At 40.8% G+C, this 25068-nt stretch overlaps 1 protein-coding gene across 2 annotated transcripts in view; it reads left to right on the plus strand.

Annotated features, from left to right (window-relative positions):
- Positions 1 to 25068, plus strand: part of STAG2 (stromal antigen 2) — a 3222550-nt gene that overhangs the window by 2482243 nt on the left and 715239 nt on the right. For both annotated transcript variants that reach the window (XM_044057319.1, XM_044057321.1), the window contains exon 22: positions 1889 to 1981. In XM_044057319.1, the coding sequence (XP_043913254.1) occupies positions 1889 to 1981 (93 nt within the window). The remainder of the gene's footprint in view (positions 1 to 1888; positions 1982 to 25068) is intronic.

A 25068-nucleotide genomic window follows, 5' to 3' on the forward strand; every position in this document is an offset into this window, starting at 1 on the left:
GTGTACACAACTATACTGATGCTATCCATATGCCAGGAATAGATCACCTCTGAGTAACCTGTAGGAGACCGTACAGAGATAGGACTTTAAGGCTGTCTGTATAGGACGTTGTGTTTGTCCCCTAGATTCTCCTGGTAAGGAACTTTTGTGGACATTCCAGTTGTTGCATATGTCTGGTCAGGTACATTCTGAAGGGGGCATTTTTCAATAACCTTGTGTTCAGTCCTCATGTGTGGTGCACTTAACATAATTGTATGTTTTTTATATGTTGAACATTTTTGTGAAAATATTGTACTACCATTTACAGTGTTTAATCTGCACTTTATGCTTGTTTATATACACAGTAGGTTTTTCCCTCATGTACATGTTTTTATTGAACTGTACTGTGTATCACTTTTTAGATCACTTTATTCTAGCAACTCAAGCTATTTAATTCAAACCCATCTGACTTGATACCCCTCCCCTTCTTTTGCAGAGCTCCTAAGAAATTGGTATACAAGATTGTAGGAATCTTTCTGTATATCTACTTGGTCATTTACTGTATACTTTTACCTAGAGACCCTTAATCAACTGATTTATCTCATCTTGTTAAGTTTGTTGATCTTAAATTTACTATTTTGCATTTCCATTTTATTTTTAGTAATTATTAGTACTACCTTTGACACCAGTGCCAACTGGCGGCATGTCTGGCTTTCAGTGCTGAGACCTGCTTATCTAGCTAACCTATAGAAAACAGCAAGGCACAGTGCAACCACCACGGCAAGCAGCATAAAAATTAAAGGAGACTAAATAAAATTGTATTTAATAAAAACCACGATAAGCGCTTTCACATAAAAATGCTTCATCAGATCCACCATTTTTATGTGAAAGCGCTTATCCTGGTTTTTATTAAACACAGTTTTATTTAGTCTCCTTCAATTTTATGATGCTTGCCATGGGTGGTTGTACTGTGCTTTGCTGTTTTCTTTATATATTTATTTGGCACAGTTGGTCCTTTAGTAGTTGGTGTTGGTTTGGTCTACATATCTAGCTAACCTGTTGGGGATACTACTGTCCATACAAGCACAAAATCATTACAATGGGCTGCCCTCCTTTTGATTTCAAGTTTCATCCTGGCATCTGCAGTGTGTTGAGTAAAACAGCTGAACATCTGGTGGGGGTGGGGGGATCTAACACCAGAAAATCGATTGGGCTTGGTGAATGTCTGCTGCTACGAAGTTCCTGTGTAAAATAAATGATGCGATTCCTGTATTTGAACATCTGCTGAGGTTGTGTACCAGTATGCATTCTTTTGCAATCTTTCTGTTTCTGGCTTAGTTTCCATTTCTGTGCTCATAATGTGCTTCTGTAGTTGTCACTTTGCAGTCCCGCCATGAATTTTTTTTGATTGTAAGATGGTAATGATATTTATGTATGTATTCACACATCTGCATACTTGTACATAATCAGTTTTGAGAAGGCCTAGGCTTCTTTCAGATAGGATATGTAGTCTTGCCTTACATTGTTTTTTGGCATCTAGATTGTATGAGGTTGTATGTGTTTGGTACGAATTGCTTAGTTTGCTAGGCACAGCTTTTTGAAGTCAGATGTCCAAGAGAAAGTAATTGCACATTGGCTGAGATGCTTTCTAAAAGGTCAGGAATTGCATAACATGTCCAAGAACAGCATGCATCTTGAACTGTTTAATGAAACTGTTCACATTTGGGTTTCTTTAAAAGCTAGTGGATATGCTGCAAGATTTAAATAGAATGTTTTAAAGTATACTTGAAACTGTGACCTATAAAATGGCTCTTTTTATGTCAGATTTTATTCCATTGTAGTGCATAATACTTTTTTAAAATTTCAAGGACATAACTTTTTTTCTCTTTCTTTCTCTCTCTCTCTCCAGGAAGAGCTGTTGACCTTAAAGAGGCAAATGAGAGCGTTTTGCCAAATCTGTCAGCATTATCTTACTAATGTAAATACTGCAGTTAAAGAACAGGTTAGTAGTTTAACTCTAATAATGAGGCTTGTTTCACAGAGTACATTTCTGGCAGTTTACGCCTTTCCAAAAATAGAAAACATGCTCTGTTCTTACAGTAAGCTCTTTCAGCAGGGTGTTGAATTCTTCCTCCACTGGGTACCTTTTTCAGCTAGAATTCATCACCTATGTCTTCTAGGTTTACCTTCTTGACTGCTGTCATTTCATCCTCTACACTGGGAAGAGGAATGCACTTGAATACATAGCCAGCCCATACTTGCTCTATTTTCTCCACCTTATGGCGGTGACAGAACTTGACTTATGAGTTATGTTACTCTCATGTTTATTCTTTTTTGTAGCATTTCTAAGTGTTTCAAAAAAGTTAGAAATTGGTGTGCTGATGTCGTAGAGCGAGAAACAGAACAGAAAGAAAAAAAGGTTTTCTGTAAACAGCACATTTTGTGTAATTGTTCTGCTATAGCTCAACTTATTTTTTTTAACCCCATCATTAACATTTCCCTGTGCTGCATAGTACACGTTTGAGCTTATGCTGTACTAGTTAGTGTGGTGTTAGATATTTGTGTAAAATATTCTTGAGCAGTTCCTGTGCATGAAACCATTATGTGCTTTGTAGACTTAGTATGGTGTTCCTGGCATTCTCAGTTCTTTGTGCTTCCTGTTGGCAGCATAATTCTTCCAGTCTTCCATAGTAGAGCCAGATTTGCGTGTGTTTTCACCATGCACTAAGAATGTCTTTACTAATGCATGTTATGAAGATGCTTGTATAACAAGTATCACACACCCTAGTTGCATGAAGTCCAGTCTTTTTAATTCTGTTCATGCCGATTACAAAGGTAGTTGTGACTTGAACCTGGTCCTGTATATTAAGTGCACACTAAATGCTGTACTGTTAGAAGTTCCACCAGTATTTTTGTTTTATTGCTAGCTGCTTTTGCTAATTCTCGATGTCATTTTGTGCCAGTTTAATTTTATCATATTTGGGATTTTGGTCAGTGCACCAGCAGTTGCATCAAACTTGGTTACCTTTAAAAACTTGATCAGCCTGGCAAGATGAAGGTTGGGTCTTTGTACAGTTTCTTTGGGACTGATAGTCTGAAGTAACACCCCTTTGATGTGCCAGCTGTCTAGAAATTTAACCACTTAGGTGAAGCGGGTCAGCCAGTACTGGTCATGCTTGTCCCTCCTCCTCTGAAGAAATGAGAGGTATTTTCAGAAAGTGAGGAAAACTTTCAAATCTTTTGTGCAATCTTCTGATATTATTGCAATTAAAGATTTGTTTGCAGTTTTTGGACATTATTTCAGTTTGAAGTGAGAATGCATCCATCAAAGGCTGTGGGTCATGGAGGGAAGGCATACCAAAACAGCTTTTAAATAAGGTGGATGTAACATTCTTGATGCTGCTGATGAGGTGCAGCAACAGGCAGTAATAATGAGGCATACTTGGCTAAGAGTACAAGTTTGCCAGGTAATAAAGGGCAGTTGGATGTTTGGTTCCCCTTCTCAAAAAAAGTAAAGAATGTAAGAGAAGATAAAACATTTATAATCTTTTGAACAGTTCATTTTTCCACTTGTCCCATAAGAAACTTTTAGAGCTCTCCTACTAAGCAGTGACTCTCCTGTAGGAAACTGTCTAGGGCAAGCCAGTTAACACAAGGGGAAATGGTTTTGGATAAGCAGGCTTAGGGAGATGGCAAAGACAAATTTACAGGGCACAGAAAAGGAAAAAGTCCTTTCTCTCATGTTATCAGTGGGCTTTTCCACTTCCCTCCATTCTTTGACCTGTTCAGCCTGTGTTTTTTGTTAAACTTCACCAAATTGATCCTTTCACCAGAGAGCTAAAACATTCCTTGCAGCATTGCTGTCCACAGATCAGCACATGCTTACATCCACTGTTAAGTCTCTGTGCTGTATTATCATTTATAACTTGTAGGAATTTACCCCTAGGTGGGCATATAACTATCTGGCCTGACTCTGAGTTTTTGGATGGTCCTCGTCCATGGTAGCTGTTTATCATGCAGTAAACTTCATTAGAATGTACCGCACAAAGGAGAGAGATGAACATGTCATCTGTTTTTAGCTAGATGAGTGCACAAAGAGGATACCTTCCCAGCTACAATAAGTACTCCTTTTATGTTTTTTTTCTAGCTGTAGTAGTGTAACTGTGATGGTGTATGTGCATCTTTGATCTTGAGATCTTTCCAAGACCAGTGAAAGGTCACCAACATACATACTTAACGCTGTTAGATGTCACTCAGCAGTTTACACCATTAGAAAATAGCCTGCCTTAGATAATCTGTTGGTGTATCAGTGTAAGTTTTGTACTTCTAGTAAAAAAACATTTTAAGTAGAGTTAAATGATGAGTACATTTCTACAGCATTAAAAGTTTCTTGTTTTAGGACAACAGGTATCCACCCCTGAATCCAAGAGAGTGAATTGCATTCATCTTGACTGTGCAAGGATTAAGACTGATAAAAATCTTTTAGTCAGAACTTAAGCTGAGAGCTTTGAGCCTTATGATCTTGTCAGTCTTGCAAGGGAGTAAGAAAATTGGCTTCCGATAGTGAAACATCTGTCAGCCTCCTGCTCCGATGTCTCCTCCTTTGGTATCCGTACTGCAAATGCTTCTTTAAAAGTTGACATTGTAATGAATGCCATCTTGTTTGAGTCAGTGTATTATTTCTTCAACTTAATTTTGATTGTAGAGCTTATAATCTAAGCTCTTTACAAAAATGGTGGGAATTATGCAGCACACTGAATAAGGTAAAGCAAATATTAACGAAATGCTGTAGTACCACACTCCACTTGGCCAGTGAAGAATATCAGAATACCAAGCTTCAAATCGAGCTCCAAGCACTTTATTAAGACAATAAATGCAGAATCAAGCTCTTCTAGTGCCTCGGCTACTCTGAGTCTTTACAGAGTATACTTTCTTTTACCGAACACCTTATATATGTAAATTGCATTAATTGTTCAATAATTCAGTTGAAACTTTAATTTTACAGTTTTAAAGATGTCTCGCATAAAACTTTTCCAGTTAAGTTCCCTATTAAGTCTCCCAGGAAACAATGTCCTATATTTTAAAATAAAAATAGATTGATTCTTCCTTAGTTTGATACTTTCTGGTGTACTGAACTCATCATTCAGTTGTTCTAGGACTACGGCTGTAATCCTTTAGGGTCTCCATTGTGAAATAAATGAAAATGTTCTGCTACAGGACTAAACTGTTTATTTTTCTTAATGTCCCTTACACGTTCTTTAAGTCTAGTAGCAACACTTCTTTTGCTGTCCCTAATATAATGTTCTCCACAAGGACACTTGAGTCCATAAACTATTTTTTCACTAGTACAACTAAAAATTTTCTGTGTTTCAAAGATCTTTCCATTAATTTCGTTGAAACTGTTTACCACATAAGTATATACTGTACATGTTCCACAAGGCAAAGTACCCTTATATGGCAATTCTTTTGTTCTCACTGCATTCGGTCTTTTGAATCCTCCATGTATCAAAATATCTTTTAGATTTCTTCCTCTTTTGTACGAAAAACTTAAACATTTTTCAAAAAAACTAAGTCTCTTTTAACAAATGTCCAATAATATCTTTGTTTTCTAATTTCTTTGAAAAAACAGCATATTTTGAAATAAAATATTAACTGTCCCCTTCCTTTCTAACGTCATTCTCATTCATGTTATTTTTCTTTCTAATAAATTAACTACTACTATGTTTTGCTTTCACTCTGTAATATCATACTCATACTTTTTCCTTTTCATATCCCCTCTGCAAAAACATTTGAATTGCTTTACTCATTTCACTGTTGCAATCCTGAGCTTCATCACATAATCTCTTAATTCCCCATAAGGTACAGAGGCTATATTTTGTGTGTGTGTGTGTTGGGGGGGGGGGGGGTGGTGACAACTTGTTCCATGTACCTTATGGTTTTGTTCAAATTTCCTATATATTTGTCTTTAATTTTCCGTTCTCTTGCCCTTCAGTAGTTATGTCTAAATAATTGTTTCCTTTTTGAAGTCCTTCAAAATGAATTCCAAACCTATTTTATGTATATCTTGAATGAATTATCTATTTTACCATAACCCCTTTTACAGAAAAAGATAAGATCATCAGTAAACCTACAATATTTTATAATGTGATCCCTGACGAAATCATAATCATATATATATGTATATATATATATATATATATATATATATGTATATGTGTATATATATATATATATATATATATATATATATATATATGTGCGCACACACACGTTTATATATAATTGTATGTATATATATATATATATATGTATATGTATATATATATATATATATATATATATATATATGTATATGTATGTATATATATATATATATATGTATGTATATATATATATATATATATATATATATATATTTTCAGAGACCCATGAACAAATTGGCATACATGGGGGCAAAAGCAGCCCCCATTGCCGTGCCACATCTTTGCCTATAAAGACATCCATCAAATTCAAATGTCATTTTTTAGACAAAGTTAATTCAGTTTCATACTGGGTTTTTGGACTTTCCCTAAAAAAATTCCATAGCCTCTCTCCCATCTCTGTGTTGAATATTAGTATGCAAACTTACTGCATCAACCACTATGAAATAGATTTCTTTTCCCCATTGTGTTGCATTGACCTTGTCTCCAAAATCAAACATGTCCTTGATATATGATGGTAATTTTAATACTTCCTTCATTAAATGTTGACGCAAAAAACAAGCACTGTTATGTGTAAAATAGCCATATGCGGAAACAATCGGTCGTCCGGGGGGGGGTCCTTAAACTTTCATGCATCTTAGGCACACAAAAAAATTTTGCCGTTGAACAATTTTTACTTGAAAACTTGTGCTGCACATCTTCTTGAGTAAAATAATTAAGCCTCAAGCCTTTATTTAACAATTCATCATACTCTTCTATAGCTCTGTTATAATCACTGATTTCAATCTTCTCATATACTATCTCATTATTCAGATGTCTGTTACAGATATCTATATATTGTGTGTAATGTACTACCAAAAGCTTTCCCCCTTTATCGGCCGGTTTGAACAACATTCATCCCTTCTGCTTAAATTTTTCAAAGTTTGCCATTCATTTTTAACTTGTAATCAATTTTGCATTTAAAAAATAAATGGCATTTTTTCAAGTGCATAATTTAACTCAACTGTTCTATTTTTTCACATCTAAAAGGGGGATTGAAATTACTTTTATACTTAACCCCTGTTGTATCAAAGTTACTATATGCATTTATCTCAATTTCAGATTAACAAGAAAAAAACTTTCATGGCTGCTATCTGAATAATCCGTATTGTACATTTCTATGTCATTAGCAGTTTTACCATTTTTAAAAAAAAATCTAAAAAGATGCAGTTTATGAATAAATTAAATTTCTCCTTTTACTTCATAAATTCTAGGAAGAGCTGTAAGGATAAATTTTAAATCCCTATTCAAAATAGATTTTTTTCAACATTATTTATTTCACAACCTGTTAAATTAACCACATATTCAAATTCATCACTACAGTACTTTCAGTCCAAAAAAAATCATGTCCATTTACCTTGTTTGTTAACGGAGTAATTGGAATACTCCTTTGAAAATCTGTCCATACCAAGTTCTCTTTCTGTTCCCCTGTTGCTCACGAAAAGTCCTGTTCATATATTCTTGATTATTTGCTTAAGGAAGCTGAGGGGGACTTCATTAAAATCCTCTCCTTCCCCCTCGGTCGATGAAGCCCCACTCTCTGCTGAAAGATACGTACATTGTCGTGGTTCCGTCGCTGCCTGAATCTCATTGAACGTTACCAACTGACGTTTCACTGCAGGACTGGTGGACAGAATGAAGGCTTTCTTTCGTTCATAGTCTCTTAAATCTCTAATTAGCTTATCTCTCTTTCTTTCCACCAGTTTTTTCATAAGAGGCCAATTTTCATTAATCCCTTGTAAGTACAAATCAAGCATTTGATTGTTGGTCTTATTTAGAATATCTCTACAGATTTTTATTAGTCTCCTTTTTCAATTTTTGCATTTTAGTGATATCTCTTTCCATGAGAGTGCTCACGCATTCTCCGCTACATCTATACGCTGCTGCCAACGTTCATGAAATGTTTTATCTTCCTTAGAGCTTGTATCAAAAGGGGTGGAGGGATTTTTAATTGCTTTTAACCCCTTGGTGTGATATTAAGCTCCTGATATCTACGGTGACTTTGTAGATTAAGAAACCCAAAAGTTTCCTTAAAAATTAGTTTCTCCATCTGATCAAATAGCTGTTGTATCTCTGGTGCCAGAGAAAATTCCGTTCTCTTACCAATGGATGAGAATGGAGTTGGAAACCGTTTTTGTCTGTTCTCCTCCCACGTTTGTAAAATACCTGGAACAGGGTCACTCCGAGTTGCTGGAATGTCATTAGAATTTCCTGGCATGTTCGAACCATCACCTTCTCTCGATTGAGAGAAGAAACTGTCAATAGTTCTTTGTAAAGTTTCCATATCCATTTCCCGAAATAAACTTGGTGTTGCTGAAAACGATTCATGGCCATCAAGATAAATTTAAAACCACAAAATACTGCCAAATATTGTAGTACCACACTCCACTTGGCCAATGAAGAATGTTAGAACACCAAGCTTCAAACACTTTATTAAAACAAACACAGAATCAGTCTCTTCTAGCGCCTCTGCTACTATAATCCTTTACAGAGCATATAAATACCTTGTATATGTAAATTGCATTAATCAGTCAATAATTCAATTAAAACCTTCATTTTACAAAGTTTTAAAGATGTCTCACATAAAACATTTCCAGTTAAGTTCCCTATTAAGCCCCCCAGGAAACAATGTCCTATATTTTAAAATAAAAATAGATTCTTTCTTCCTTAGTTTGTTTGTTACCTTCTGGTGTACTGAACTCCTCATTTAGCTGTTCTAGGACTGTGGCTTGTAATCCTTCAGGGTCTCCATTGTGAAATAAATGAAAATGTTCTGCTACAGGTCTAAACTATTTATTTTTCTTAATGTCCCTTACATGTTCTTAAGTCTAGTAGCAAAACTTCTTTTGCTGTCCCCAATATAATGTTGTCCACAAGGACATTTAAGTCCATAAACTATTTTTTCACTAGTACAACTAAAAATTCCCTGTGTTTCAAAGATCTTTCCATTGATTTCGTGGAAACTATTTACTACATAAGTACATAATGTACATGTTTCACAAGGCAAAAGTACCCTTATATGGCAGTTCTTTTGTGTTCTCTGCATTCGGTCTTTTGAATCCTCTATGTACCAAAATATCTTTGAGTTCTTTTTTTGTACGAAAAACTTAGTTTAACATTTTTCAAAAAACTTAAGTCCCTTTTAACAAATGTCCGATATCTAACTAAGTTTTCTAATTTCTTTGAAAAGACGGTATATTTTGAAATAAAATATAAACTGTCCCCTTCCTTTCTAACTTCATTCTCATTCATGTTATTTTTCTTTATAATAACTACACTTTTTTTTTTCCTTTCACCCATTAATATCCAAGCCATACTTTTTCCTTTTCATACCCCCTCTGCAAAAACATTTGAATTGCTTTACTCACTTCACTGTTACCGTCCTGAACTTCATTACATGATCTCTTAATTCCCCATAAGGTAGACAGGCTGTTATGTGTGAGGGTTGACAACTTGTTCCATGTAGCATATGGTTTTGTTGTTCAAATTTCCTATATATTTCAGTCTTTAATTTTCCATTCTGTTGCCCTTCAATAGTTTTGTCTAAATAATTAACTATGTTTCCTTTTTGAAGTCCATCAAAATGAATTCCAAACCTGTGTGTGTGTATGTATATATATGTATATATAAATATTTTCAGAGAGACACAAGAACAAATTGGCATACATCGGGGCAAAAGCTGCCCCCATTGCAGTGCCACATCTTTACCTAGTTTTTGGATGTCCCCGCCAATAGTAGCTGTTTGTCATGCAGTAAACTTCATTAGAATGTATCAACCCGCGGTGGTGCTGCGGTAGCGTTGTCGCCTCACAGTAAGACGCTGTCCGGTTCTATTTTTAACTAGCGCGTCTTCTGTTTGGAGACGTGCATGAATGGGCGTACCTTCGTTGAAGGTTGTGCGTCAGGGCTGGTAACTCAGCATGTAAAAATCAACTGCCAGTCATTAGTGGACCGGAGTTCCGCTGTGGCGACCCCTAACTGGGAAAAGCCAAAAGACGCAAACTTCATTAGAATGTATCGCACAAAGGAGAGAGATGAACATGTCATCTATTTTTAGCTAGATGAGTGCACTAACAGGATACCTTCCCAGCTACAATAAGTACTCCTTTTATGTTTTCTTTTTCTGTCTGTAGTAATGTAACTGTGGTGGTGTATTTGCATCTTTGATCTTGAGATCTTTCCAAGACCAGTGAAAGGTTACCAACGTACGTGCTTATCGCTGGTAGATGGCACTCAACAATTTACACCATTAGAGAATAGCCTGCCTTAGATAATCTGTTGGCAGCAGTGTAAGTTTAACAATTTTTAAGTAGAGTTAAATGGTGAGCACATTTCTACATCATTAAAAGTTTCTTGTTTTAGGACAACAGGTATTCTACCCTTGAATCCAAGAGATTGAATTGCATTCATCTTGTCTGTGCAGGGATTAAGATTGATTAAAAATCTTTTACTCATAACTTTAGCGGAGAGCTTTGAGCCTATACTTGCCAGTATTTCTTCAACTTAATTTTGATTATAGAGCTTATAATCTAAGCTGTTTGCAAAAATGGTGGGAAGTAATGCAGCACATTGTATAAGGTAAAGCAAATAAAGAAATGTTGTTTAGTAAATCTAGAAAGTGAGTGCATTAACTGACTTGTGGATATGTTATAAAAATGCTGTTAGTGATAAAATACAGTAGAATAAAAACGAACAATAGATAGGTTTAAATAATTTAATACAACAAAGCTTTCGGGTTTTCCCCTTCAGTGATAATACACTAAAGAAGGGGAAACCCGAAATCTTTGTTTTATTAAAATATTTAAACGTATCTATTAGTTTTTATTCTATTGACTTTGGATTAAAGGATGTGGTTTACTGCAGTTTTTGTTCCTTTATTGAGTGATAAAAATGCCACAGTATCAAATATGTTACATAAAAAAATAGTTCCAGCTCTTAGCTTGAACCAGAGGCATCACACCCTTCAAATGTGAACTCCATTAGACTACTTTAAAAAAAATATATGAGCCAGGATCCATAGATATGAAAAGTTCTATTTCCAAACACCCATGCTGGTCACATTGGCATTGCATGGTTAAATGTCCAGGCTGCAGCATGGGGTGTCAGTCTGACACTTGCAGTTACTGTCAAAATTAGCAAGAGTCTGCCAGGAACCCCCATCAAAGGAGGGATTCAACAAAAAAGTGGGGTGGGGGACAGCATTTCAAAATGTGTAATGCAGAACACTACTTGTCAGGAATAACCAAACACTGATAAAACCACTCGATTCCCAAAACAAAAACTGCATCTTTTCTGTAGCAATCTGCTCCACTTGTTGGTGTAACAGAACAAAAACGTCCATTCCAAAACCTCCATATTACAACTAATAAGCACTTGGTAAATATGGTACAAAATGGCAAACTTGGGAAGCCATAAAACAGAGCCCAGAGTATAAACAACAAAGTAGCCAGACTCTGAAACCATAAAACTTCCATAGGCAGTCATCAGTTACTATCTTCAAGTCCAAGTATGGTATAGGTGTAAGTGCTGTATTACTGCCAAATGCCAGTTGCTGGTCTTTGTGGTAATGGCACCTCTAAAAGCTACTCTTTCTTAAGATATTTTTTGTTTGTTTTTTTGTTCAGCAGTGTAGGGATTGTGAAGAATTAACTTTTCTCTTTTCCTCTTTAATAAGGAAACATAGTCAGGTTAAGCTGTTCAGGTTGCATCTGGTAGGAGTAATGACTGGTGCATCCGTCTGCCAATACCTCACTCCAAACTTTCTGATTTGTTTGTACATGCTTCACCATCATGGCAGAGGATCCATATTAGTCTTCCACAAACTGGTGAAAACTCTATAGCTGGAAATTCCTCCATCTCTGGCATTTCTTCCTGTGATATCCATTTTTCAAATCCCAGTAGATCAAGCTGAGGTACATGATTGATCTTCCAAGCTGTTCTTAGATTTGATGTAGGTGAGAAGTGAGGCTTTGCCTACTATTTAAAACCATATTTACTCACCAGTTCGTTGTAAGGTCCAGTACCTTATCAGGCTGTCCCCCTTCTGAAAGTTGTCCTTTAGGAAAATGTAAATTGAATGGAAAAACATGTGTTAAGTAGCTTTATGACTCCATTAAGCACTGCTTGGACTTGGATATTGAAGAAACTTGGGCTGATTAACGTGTCGGAGAACTTGTTAGAATGCGAGTCTTGGCTTTTATCATTGGGAAGGATGACTGTTGCTTCTGGGTGGAGGTGAAGCTTAAGTTTTTGTATTAGATGTCAGTGGCCAATTTTGGCTTGATTATCTTGGTTTTTGCCAGAGTGTAGCTGGTACCTGCTAATAATAAATTACTGAATGACAGTATCTCATTTTTACATATCTGTCAAGACACATTTTGTGTTTTGATTGGACAGTAGAGCAACTAATTGCCAAATTTGAGCTTCTGTAACATCAAAATATCATACTGCTTGAGGATGTTCCTGAAAAGGGCTGAAACACAACATTTAAGCAGCACCTTTCTGAAGCGCTGCAGACCTCCTTGAAGAGTAAGCAAGCATGTTGCTTAATTCACCAGAGAAACATGATGCTTTTACGAGAACAGCTGCCTCAAAAATTGTTTATCAGATGGTATGCATGGCTAAGACCTTGCCTAAGGACATCAGAAGGCAGCTCTTAGACATGCCGTTGGACAAAGAATTGTTTTTTGGAAAATGCTGTCATAAGAAGTGTTCAAGTAAATGGAGTTAAGGGACAAAACTGTCCAAACTGTGAAACAGTTTTCACTTTCTGTTGGCAAAGTATATGGAAGCTTCCCATTTAAATGATGGCTGTTTTGTTGTAGGCACTTTCACATTGAACAGGTCAGGCAAAACATTTAGAAAGGCCATTGTTGAGGGTAAGGCAGACATTCATGCAAAGACTGTGCCTCATCCCAACAGTTCTGACAGTACTTCTCCACACGACTAGCTAGGAAGAAGACTATCCCTTTTCAGATTCCAGTGGTTCCGGTTGACCATTGAACAGCCAGTGACTGAGCTTATAAATATAGGGTACACAGCTGAGTTCATGATAAGCAGGTAAACAAAACATTTCAAAAAGGCTAGTGAATAAGCTGAGGTAGGTGCTTAGGCAGTGGCAATGGCACCCTTCAAACATTTCTGATTATACCATTCCTTGCTTCCTCCCCCACTAGGTAGGAAAAAGCTACCAGATCTAATGTCTCATCTGAATCGACCTTTGGATTATCATGTGTGACTGGATCTGCTCTCTCCGATTTTTTCAGAAGCTTGAATCCAGGGCTGTGACTACTCCCCTACCCATGATTCCCTCAATTCCCCTGATTACCTCATCTAATTTGCTGCTTGATCTAATAGCATGTGGAATTCAAGGACCTTGAATGATCTTGTAAGTGAATTTTATAGCTTTACATAAAGTTGTGGCTCTTTTTTTCCCTCCTTTTCCTCTGCCGTGTCTGTTAGCTGTTTTTGCAGCTTTCTTCCCCTTTTCAAAAAAAAAAAAAAAAGTTTTATAAGACTTTTCTTTAGCTTTAGGCTACAGACTAGGTCTTTTACTGCTACTTAGGTGTTATTACCAGCTAGTTGTTTCTGTTTTGTTGTTGCTGCTGGCTTCCGTATTGTGATAAATGTTTTTCTGATGGTTTCTGCTTGTTTCTTCCCCAGTATGTCAGACAAGGCCATTGGTTTAAAAAGTGTTCAGTCTGTTGCCACAAAATACCACCAGAGGACCTGCACAGTCTGTGCTTCTATCATTTAGGAGTCTGTCAGTTGGATGCAAACTGTGAGGCATGTGCCTCTTTTGGGGTAAGGCATGCAAAGTTGTTCTGAAGGGCTTTCTTCCAACCCAAGTGGGGAAGTTCAGTGTCTTCTACCCAGAAACATCCTCACCTGCAAAGCGACTTGGAAAAAGTAATGTCTCAAAAAGAAACTGAGAAAAACATGGAAAAAAAGCAAAAATGTTGAAAAAGGTCAGTAGGTCCCCTGGGGTTTTCTAGCCAGGCCCTGAAGACACCAAGGCATTTGGATCCATAGCCTCAAGTCCAATCAGTCTCCCTGTCCACATTTCTACTGGAGCTGGTGAGTCCAAGGCTTCACTCCCCCTTCTTACAAGAGAGGTGGTGTTCTCTGCACCCTCTGTGGCTTCATATTTCAGGTCCTTCGTCAGCAGAATAATTCAACTGGGGATAAATCCTGGCACAGGCCTCATTGGGGGCTTCAGTGTACGACCTGGCCACCCCTCCTCTGGTTTCTTTTGTTCCAGTCCGACTGTTGGATTTAGAAGCCCATGTATTCAAGTCTGACCAGTAGGGCACCACAGTCAGAGCAGATAGTCTTTTCAGCTTTGACCTTGAAGGTTTCCCTTACTCTTTACTCTGGCAGTGTCTAATTAGGATGAGACTCAGTGCCAAAGTGTAGAAGCCGAGGCTTGGGAGTCATGGTCAACTGTTCAGTTTTCAGATTTGTAGAATTGTCCCTTCCCATCAGTGTCTTTGTATTCGACAGCCTGACACTGTTATCTGCCTTGGAGCCGGGATGGCCCCAGGGTTACCCTTCCCTTTTCTCTGTTACTTCCTCAGCCTTGATTGTGGCACCTGCGAGAGGAGATGTCTGTACCACTCTCTGTGCTGTCCTGAACTTCTTTGGAGTCTTGTCTCCACATCCGCTCATCTTCATCAATGGCGACAGTTGGTCCCCTTTAGCCTCAGGGGGTTTTCACAATGCGAGCAAGCTCCCCATCTGATAACTAACAGAAGCCCATATGGGAGAAGCCCATATGGGAGAGGTTCAGAGGAAACAAGTTTATAAGAAGAAACAGACTCCTCACTAGAGTTTCTCACTGAAGAGAGAGAATTTGATTAGGAAGAGCTGACAGTCCTTAAGTAATATGCCTGTGGGGCAAACAGAAATTAGTGCTGTGTAGTTGACTACCCTTCAGTCCATTTCTAACATATCCATGCTTCTGTTTTCCAGTACAGCTTATAGTATGGGCACTGCAGCAGACACTGGCATTGCTATTTGCCGGCATACCTGGATGCGCCTTTGGGATTTCACAGAATACTTAAAGTTGATGTTCATTAATGCCCTCTTTGATGATTCAACCCTGTTAAGACATACTTACCAGGAGCAAACCAGAAGGCAATATCCTGTTTGTGGTCAGAATTCAGTATACATCCCCCGAGTGTGTGATCTTCATCCAGATGGACAACAATGGCAGTAATCTAATATATCAACAAGAAGGGAGGAAGCCAATCCTATTCACTTTGCCAGGCAGCTGTGAGTGTGCGCCAGTGGCAAGGCTTCCTGTTTTCTAACTGCAGTGTACATCCTGGGCGAAGAGCAGGTTTATTCTTCTGTCCCAGGAGTGGTCCCACAGTCAGTTAGAGGCAGTGCAAAGTTAATTGGGGCCAGCCTTAATGTGATCTTTTTGTTTCATTCCTAAACAAGTGCAGCAGTTACTTTGCCGTGATCCCTCCATGTTGTCAGGCACCAAGGGAGGCTGTAGTCCACAGTTGCTACCCCCCCCCCAAAAACCTCCTTTATGCCTTCCCTCACCTTCCTCTGATTACAACATTTCTAAAGAAAGCCAGAAGGTGCAAAGCTAAAGTAGTCCTCATCCCTTTTTGGTCTGGACAAGTTTGGTTCCCCTTTCTCTGGCCTCATTCACTGCATTCACCCTGGGTGTTGTACCCCCATTGGGATTTTCTCTGTCATCTCTCTGTTCGGCCTCACCTGGACCTGAAAATGCAGAAGTTAACTATATAATTTCTGTAAGTTTCACTGTAGCCAGAGACACCAGGCTGTGAACCCCACTTATTCAGGTCATACTCTATTCACAGAAACCAGTTATTTCTAAATGGAGAAGGCTTGCCATAAGGGCTTCCTCCAGAGATTTGGACCCTTTCTCAGCCCCACTTCCTTTGATTTTAGATTTTTTGGAAGAATTGTTTCACAAGTGATCCAGCTTCTCCATCATTAAGGTACATTTGGCATCAATTTCCAATTTTCACATATGGCAGAATCGGACTTCTGTTGCTTCCCTAAAGATTTACAAGATACTCCTGAAAGGGAACCTTCAATCTGATGCTGTTAATCTTCTTTCCATTCATCACTGATGGGTTTGGTTCCGAGCCTTCGGAACAGAGTCTGACTTTTCACCATGCTTGCGCCAGCCAAAAAAACTCTCGAGGTAAGTCTCTACCCAGAATGCCCTTCTCAGTGTTACCTCAGATATTATTTGCCATGTAGCCCTAAAGCCACGTTTCAGCCGAGCTCTCAGCTAAGTGGAACTTTATTTGATATTTGTTTTGAAAATTCTCAATATCTTCATATTTTATTGAGCGAATAGTATTTCTAGTGTGTTTTCTTTTGTCTGACCTTGCTTTTTTTTCTTCTCTACTCTACCCGTTGTTACCGTTGGTAAACTTTCAAGTACCATTGTTGGTATGTCCTTTCCTCCCTTACCCTTGTAGTATTCCTTCAATGCCATAGCTGGTATTGTCTCTCCTGTTTAACCTGTTAGTTTTGTTTTTTAGTAAGGTGCCCTCTTTCTTCTCTACATATCACTGTATTGCTATAATTGACTACTTTGAATGATGTTTGACTAATTGGATTATACTGTTGGCCTGTGGTGTCTCTTTATCAAGATGTCAGGTAAGAAAGGTACTTCAGGTTTTAAGCTTTGTGCTTCGTGTAATGGCAAGTTGTCTAATAGTGATTCTCACAATGACTGTGTACACTGTTTGGGAGTGCCCCACCTTTCGGTGCAGCCTCTATGTGACATTTGTCAGAGTTTCAGTCAACGCACTCTTAATGAGCACAAAAATAAACGGATTCTGAAAGTGTTACTCAAGTCTCCCTTTTCAGAGGCCATTTCTGCGATGGAGGTCTCGACCCCTCCTATTAAAGACAAAAAGAGGTCCCACTCTGTTCCCTCCTCACCATCGGGTGATCATGGCAAGCCTGTGAAATCAAAGGTCCCAGAGTTGTCTTCGGAGCATAAATCTGCCTCTACGGCTCAGTGTTCCTCTGTTCCGAGCATCTCAAAACGTTCAATACCGGTTCCAATTTTGGCACCGGTCCTGCTTCCGGCACTGATTACAGACCTTACTACGCCTATTTAGACTTCAGCACCTGTGGCCACCTCTGCTCAGGGCACACCTTCGACTGCTTCTTTAGTTACCATTTTGGAACTGACCGTTTCGGCTCAGAGTGCTACTTCGGCAACGAGTGTTTTACTGACTTCACTGGATTTGATGCCTTTACTCCCGGTCTCGAAACTTGAGACTTCAATGCTGGCAGACCTTGCACCACGGACCCAATACTCCCCTTCCATAGATGAGTTTTGGGCCAAGCATATAGCCCCTTCATTGAATGTTTTGACTCTCCATCCGGAGTATCCACTAGATCCACCAGGAGACTGTCGCAACATGATGTGGTGCGTCTTGTGGACCAGCTGTTAGTCAGGGGGATACCCACACTTTCTAAGACCCATCCACCTGCAGGACTTAGGTTGACTTATCCACAGACACAGTCTTACACACCTCCTTTGACCATCTCTGTTCCGAAGCCTTCTGCTCCGACATCCTTCTTGGAACCCATCACCTAGATGCCTACAATGCTTCTCACTCCGGCTTTGAGTTTGCCTGTTTGGTCTTCGGTTCCTGCGGAACCGGTCCTTCCTTAATCTGGGGATTGGGGGATGGGTGCTTCAACCTGTGGCACGGAGCCGTGTTTCACCTTGGTTCCATCCTCTGCGCAGATAATCGCATCCTGATTTAGGCTCTACCCTTGGGGGGCAGGTTCGTCAGAGGGAGGTGTGATCCCAGTTCCGAGGTTCTTTTTCTCTGTTCTGGGCTCCCATCCCTCTTCTGGCAGGCCTGCCTTCTGCCCGATGGAGAGGGCCCTTGCTTCTGGCAGCACTCCTTTGATGTCGGAACCCCAGTTTTCACCCCCTGAGCTACAGCTGTCACAGACCACCTCGCCGGGACACTGGGCAGAGAAGCCGCAGGACATCCCTGTTCAGGGTACCCACTCTTCCGAGTCTTCTTCAGAGCCCCCTCGAAAGAGGGACGTACAAGAGGAAGTACATGGACTCGCCCGAGGAGTCCTTAACTGAAGACATGGATTACGATGGTAAAGGTCCCCACGTCCACCTCCTGATGTCTCCTTCAGAGACATCCTGGAAATGCTTGAGCAGACAGGTGACTGGGAAGCCCTCCAACCCTTTGTCTGAGGAGTCTGTGTTCCTGCAGGCTTTCCCCACCTGGCCTTCTACCTCTTGGGTGACCCCGCCTGCCAGTGACCTTGTCCAGCTTGTTGTGCAGCACGCTTGGAAGAACCCAGATTCCATTGAGGCGACACCTCAGGGACATGAGAAAATCTGCCCCCCTCCCTCGAGGAGGTCCTGCATTGATCCAGAGGGTTACCAATCGATGCTATGGTGGTGGCAGCAGCCACGAAAAAGGACTTGGCTGAGGAAAATCCCTCTGTCCAACAGCGAGTCCCGGGCGGTGGACAGACTTTTGGGAAGTGTGTTTTTGCATCCGGGACATTTGCTATATGGTCCCTGAACTATTTGGCACATTTTAAGAGGCTCCAGAGGGCCTTGTTTTCCGAACTCTCTGGGATGCTCACAGGACAGTTGTCTGATGAGGTCAGGGAAAAACTGGCCTCACAGCTCGCAACCCTGGAATCGATATCCAACTCGTCCATGAGGTTGCTCTCACATGTGACCAAAGGGGCAGCTATAGCAACAGGTTCAGGCATTGTCATGAGGCGTCATGCCTCGATTCGCATTTTTGACCTCACGGACCCCTTCAAGTCTTCCTTTCTGAATGCTTCTATCGAAGCTTTGTCCCTTTTTGGCTCTAAAGTGAAGAACACGCTAGCCAGGTCCAAGCAAGACAGAAAGACCCTGTGGTTTTCCAATCCTCAACGTACCTTCTCCAGGAGTCCGAGGAGTCTGAAAATGTGGCACAAAAAATCTCGGGGTCCTTTCCGTGCCACACATGGTGATAACCCCCAGGGGCAGATGGGGTAACAATTCTGGAAGATGCCCCTACAGAGGCAGAGGGTGTCCTTGCAACCAAGGCTCCAGGGATTCCTTCTCTGGACAGTCTTACCGGCAGTCCTGAGGAGCAGCCCGATTGCTTACCTCTGGAAACAGTCGGGGGGGTCATTTCTCTGTGCACAAAGCTGCCTGGCAGTCCATTACCACCGATCGTTGGGTGCAGAGTATCATCACCAGAGTTTACACCATTCCCCTTTCTTATCAGCCAAACCTTCCAAGAAAACTTCTCAGCGTTTCACCCAGTCAAAGGGACGAAGCAGCTTCAGAGATTACAAAGCTGACTCAAAAAAAAAAAAAGTCATCCAGCCAGTCCCACCAGACCAGCGTGGATCCGATTTTACTCTAGATTCTTTTTGGTGTCAAAAGACAGGGGACTAGAGACCCATTTTAGATCTCAGCAGCTTAAACAAGTCAGTCACCCAAACCAAATTCCAGATGGTCACGGTTCAGTCCATTCTTCCCTTTTTAAGAGAAGATGATTTGATGTGATCAATAGATCTCCGGTATGCATGTTACCACATTACGATGGAAAAATGCTCCAAGAGTTTACTTCGCTTCCGGCTAGGGGCCAGTCATCATAAATTTTGTGCCCTGCCGTTCGGTCTGTCTACAGCCCCCTGTGTGTTCACAAAATGCATGGCAGTGGTAATAGTTTACTTGAGACTACAAGGAATTCTGGGTGTTTCTGTATCTAGATGACTGCCTCCTCACCGTCCCCACCAAGCATCTTCTGGTAACACCACTGCATTATACTCTCTCTGGCAAAATTGTTGGGAATACGATACACTGGGAGAAATCAAACCTTACTCCTACACAACAGAGTTCATTGAAGCAGTGTTCAATACTCCGTCCTGTCTAGTATCACTCCCAGCTCACAGACTCCACCGATTGAGGCTTCAGCTCTGAGTAGTACTCTCTCAAACAAAAGTCTCCGCAAGAGCAGTTCTTCATTTCCTAGGTTCTGTGGCAGCTTCAATCCCGATAGTGCCTCTAGCAAAGCTACATATGCGGATCCTGCAATGTCTCCTCCTTTGTCAATGGTTCCCAAGCTATCTTATAGCTTTATGTTACCAGATTCGAATGACCAACTCCTGCAAACAGGACCTCCTTTGGTGGATGAGGCAAGACGTAGAACTTTGGAGTCGCCCATTTCATTCCCCTCAGCCCAGAGCCATTGTGACCGCGGATGCTTCCCTGATCAGGTGGGGGGCCATTTCCTGGGAAAGACCGTCCAAGGCACACGGTCCACCTGCATATTAGTGTTCCGGAACTGAGAGCTGTGCTGATATCATTGTAGGCCTTTCATTCAGCTCTCCTTTCTGGGACAATTGCGATTTAGTCAGACAATATGTCAGTGGTCTGGTATATCAACAAGCAAGGAGGAACCAAGTCCTACCCCCCCCCCTATGTCTGGAAGCCATGAGAATTTGGCACTGGGGCCAGCCTTGCTGCGACCTTTTCACCTCCCCATCAAACAAGTGCAGCAGCTATTTTGCTTTACTTCCCCTGGAGGAGGAGTCACTGAAGGATGCTCTGATCCACGATTGGCCCATGGGACTTCTTTACACTTATCCTCCCACCCCCCCCTGATTCCACAATTTCTAAAGAAAGCTCTTTGGTTGAGATGCAAGGTGATCCTCATAGCTCCGTTCTGGCCTCTACAAGTTTTGTTCCCCTTCCTTTGGCCTCTCCTAGTATACCCGCCATGGATTCTGGACTTTCTACCAGATCTGTTTATTCACCCCCAAGGGTTGAGTCACCCAAATCTGTCTAATCTCAAGGTGACAGCTTGGTTTCTCCTCTTCTGTTAGTCGCCAGGCAAGCTAATCTTTCCTTGCCTGTTTGAGACCTAATTCTGGCCTCTTTCAAACCATCCACCAGTTCTCCATCTGGTCCAAGGAGAACATGCTAGACCCGTTTTCAGCTCCAGTAACTGCAGTACTTCAATACCTGGCTAAATTTTTGATAATGGAGTTTCTGCCTCTACTGTACGAGTACATCTAGTGGCAATTTCTAATTTCCACAGTGGTATAGATGACTCCCCTCTTATCTCTCTACCCCTTTGCAAGGCCTTCCTCAAGGGGACCTCTCCTGTCAGGCCCCCTATCAGACAGCCTGTGGAAAAGTGGAACCTCACTTTAGTCCTTCAGTCTTTGACTCAAAAACCTTTTGAACCTACTGCGAAGTGTGACCTAAAGTTTTTGTCTTGGAAATACTTATTCTTGGTAGCCATCATGTCTGCCGGAAGGGTCTTGGAGCTGCAGGCATTGTGTATCAAGAGGCCCTATCTGGTCTTTCATAAAGACAGAGTATCACTTCAGATAAATCCATTCTTCCTTCCCAAAGTTGTTTCTGAATTCTCCATAAACCAGACTATTGATTTACCAGTGTTCTTTCCGAATTTTGCCAATAGAGGAGAGTACTGCCTTCACTCACTAGATGTACATAGACAATTGAGACTTTACCTAGACAGGACCAAACATATCCATAAATCTGAATAGCTTTTCATCTCCTTTACTGGGCTCAGAATGGGAGAGGCTGTTTCTAAGGTTATATTATCAAAATGGCTAAGGGACTGCTAACGTTTTATCTATTAATGAGCCTGTGCCAAAAGTTAAAGCTCACTCCACTAGATCTATGACAACATCTGTAGCTTTCCATTCCAGGGCTTCTATGGATGACATCTGCGCAGCAGCTACTTGGCTAAGCCTCATACTTTTATCAATCATTACAAATTGAGCTTGGTCTCCAGAGGGAGAGCTGCCTTCGGCTCAATGGCACTCAGGAATGTTCTTCCATATGGGCCGCCTATGGACCTCCATGTAGATTATGATTCTGTCCCATCAGTGATGAATAGAAAGAAGATCAACAACATCATATAAAGAAGCTATGTCTTATAATGTTCCATCTGTTAATCTTCTTACCATTCATTACTTCCCACCCTCCTTCACCCTCCAAAGGCTCCTGGGGGGATGGTTTGGGTCTAAGTGGTGTCCTAGGGTATTTGCGCAGAAGTGGCCTCTGCTTTACTTCTCTTTCTCTGGCAAACTCGATCTGAGGTAACAAGAAGGGCATTCTGGGTAGAGACTTAACTTGAGAGTTTTTTTGGCTTGCACGAGCTTGGTAAAAAGGCAGACTCTGTTCTGAGGTCTCGGAAACGAACCCATCAGTGATGAATGAAAGAAGATCAACAACATAGATGGAACCTTATGGTAAGACATAGCTTCCTTTTTTAAGACTACCAATCTGATCTGCTTCCCTGTTAGGACTTTGCTATCTTGCTTCAGGCTCTGACTAAAGCTCCATTCAAATGTGCCCCTACAATAGAGCCAAGGTTTCTTGTCAAAAGTATTTGAGACTCGTTCAGTAAATTGCATCTGACCATGCACCTGTAAGAGTTGAGATAAAAATGCAAGAAACTAAAACGAAGGTTGTTGATTTCCTCACATTTATTGAAGAGAGGAATTCAAGGAATGGATAATAATAAAATTCAAAAGAGATTAGAGCAGAGCGAAGTTATTCCAGAGAGATTGGCTTGAATTTGAGATAAAATGAAGTGTGATTGTAAAAGTATAGTGGAATTATGGGTGAAAGATGTTGGAGAAAGGTTATAAATATATTTAGAAGGTCTAGCAAAAGCTAATGTTCCAGAGAAGGTGAATGCTTACAGAGCAAGAAGAGGAACATGTGCTGAGTGCTGCGAGGAAAATATGGGACCATTTGTACCATATACATGAGTTTAGGAAAATTGCAGTTCAACATTTGCTTTTCACAATTAGCCCAGAGTACTGACATTTCTAACAAATGCTCCGACAACAGAAAGAAAGAGCTGTAGAAAAACTTCAGGATCCTTTGGCAAGAAGGTTAGCTAAGAATTCTGAAAAGGTAATAGAGATGTTTCAGCAGTTATATGAAAAAATTCGTATAGAGCTGAGGAGGGAGGAAATCAAGAAGAAAACACATTTGGAAGCTTTTTTGAAAACATTAGATCACCATTAACATCCACAGTAGATGGACCAAATGAAAATCTGATATGTATCCCAACAGGGAATTCTGTATTTGGACGCTAGGAGGGAGAAGGCTGATGAAGGTGTCTCCTAAAAAGAGCAATGGTCCTGCAGTCCCTGTCTAATATATACCCCTTTCTGAGTGTTTCTGTATTACCTGAGGGATGAGAAGCCGCAAATTCATCCCTGGTTTAGCACCCATGTCCGTCATAGATGGAGGCAACAAGTAAATGTCCCATCATATCTTTGTTGTGCATAAGGACTAAAAATTGCTGTGGGCAATGTAAGTTGAGGCTTCTTAAGATGTCCTCCTATTCATATGCTGCTGTATCTGTAACATGAGGGAGTCTGCCTCCGGTTGACTCTCATACGTCTGGCCATTCTACAAAAGTTAGCTGCTACTGCAAAGGTACGTCAATCAGCCCTCACCACTCAACATACATCTGTCATAAATGGATGTCTGATATAAAGCGGATGTCAGCACGCACCTAATTCAGAACGTTTCTGCTGCCTGTGTGACTGCCAGCTCCAGTCGTAGCTCACTTGGAGAAGTTTGTGCTTTTCATTGTTCAGATAAGTACCCCATAGGGGTTTTTGGTTACCTTTTTGCTACTGTGTTGTGGGTTAATGTCAGGTAGAAAGGGCAAGTGTTTGTGTGGAAGACAGATTCCCATGAGCTCTGCCTATTCTGTTTAGACCAAGACCACAAGCACACTTGTGAAATCTGTCAGACCTTTGTTCCCAAAGCAGTTCTAGATGCATTGAAATTATATCTAGAGAATCCACGTTTGAAGCACTTGGCCAAGGACATGGACCTGACGCCAGGAGCCTCGGAAGAGCCTCCCGCAAAAAAAGGCCAAGAAATCTCTGCCTGATCCTACAGCTGTGCTCTCTATTCCAACTGTACCTCTCAAGGCCGGCGAAGGCACGGAGTCAGAGTCAGAATCCGTGGATGTCCCGTTGATGGATACCCAGGTGGAAGCTGGCAAAGAAGCTGCTAGCACATCCCAGAGGGAGTCGAGGGGGACCGACTCGGGTGCCGGGAGGGAACCAAAGCTCATAATTTCCAAGGGCCCAAGTGGGGTTTCCCATATCATTGTTCGCGAGGATATTGTCTTAAATATTGTGGCGTGCTGACCAGCTTCCGGCCCTCCTTCCCTGCACTGCAATAACAGACGTGTCTGTCAGGTGCCCCTAAAAAGTAGTAAAAATCTAAACACATTGCTCCTTCTCAGCCGTCCTTACCTTCGGAGCAGGCACCTGACTGGCATGTCTGTACTCAGGGTCTACTTAATGCATTCCTTGCTCTACATCACACCTCTGCCCCTGCCCAGGCCCCCTACATTATCTACTCCTAAGGGTAAAATAGTGACTGATGTTTCCTCTGAAGAGGAGGATTTTTCAGGGGATGGAGGAGGATTTTTCAGGGGATGAATCCCTGATTTACACATTAGATTGCCTCTCCTCTGGGGTCTGCCTCTCCCAGAGGAGAAGACTAATGGTAGATTCCCCAGGGGAAGGCATTATTTTTGGTGGAACCATAGTGCAAATGAAGGATTTTTTTAGTGGGACTGTTACCGAGTGTAGTTACTGAGACTCAAAAGAAGCATTATGACCTCTTACAAATGGAGTCCCCTGTTCCATCTGCAGTTCCTCCTGTGCACCCTGCCTTTCTGGATGCTTTCTTGGCTGCCTCATGCCCCAGATTCTTAACCCCTGCACCCAAGCATCAAGATAAGTTTTATAAAGTTCCTGAGGATGCAGAATTCCTCTT

Source organism: Protopterus annectens, chromosome 15.part0 (genome assembly GCF_019279795.1).
Source record: "Protopterus annectens isolate FY-2018-M chromosome 15.part0, PAN1.0, whole genome shotgun sequence".
Taxonomy (NCBI): Eukaryota; Metazoa; Chordata; order Ceratodontiformes; family Protopteridae; genus Protopterus; species Protopterus annectens.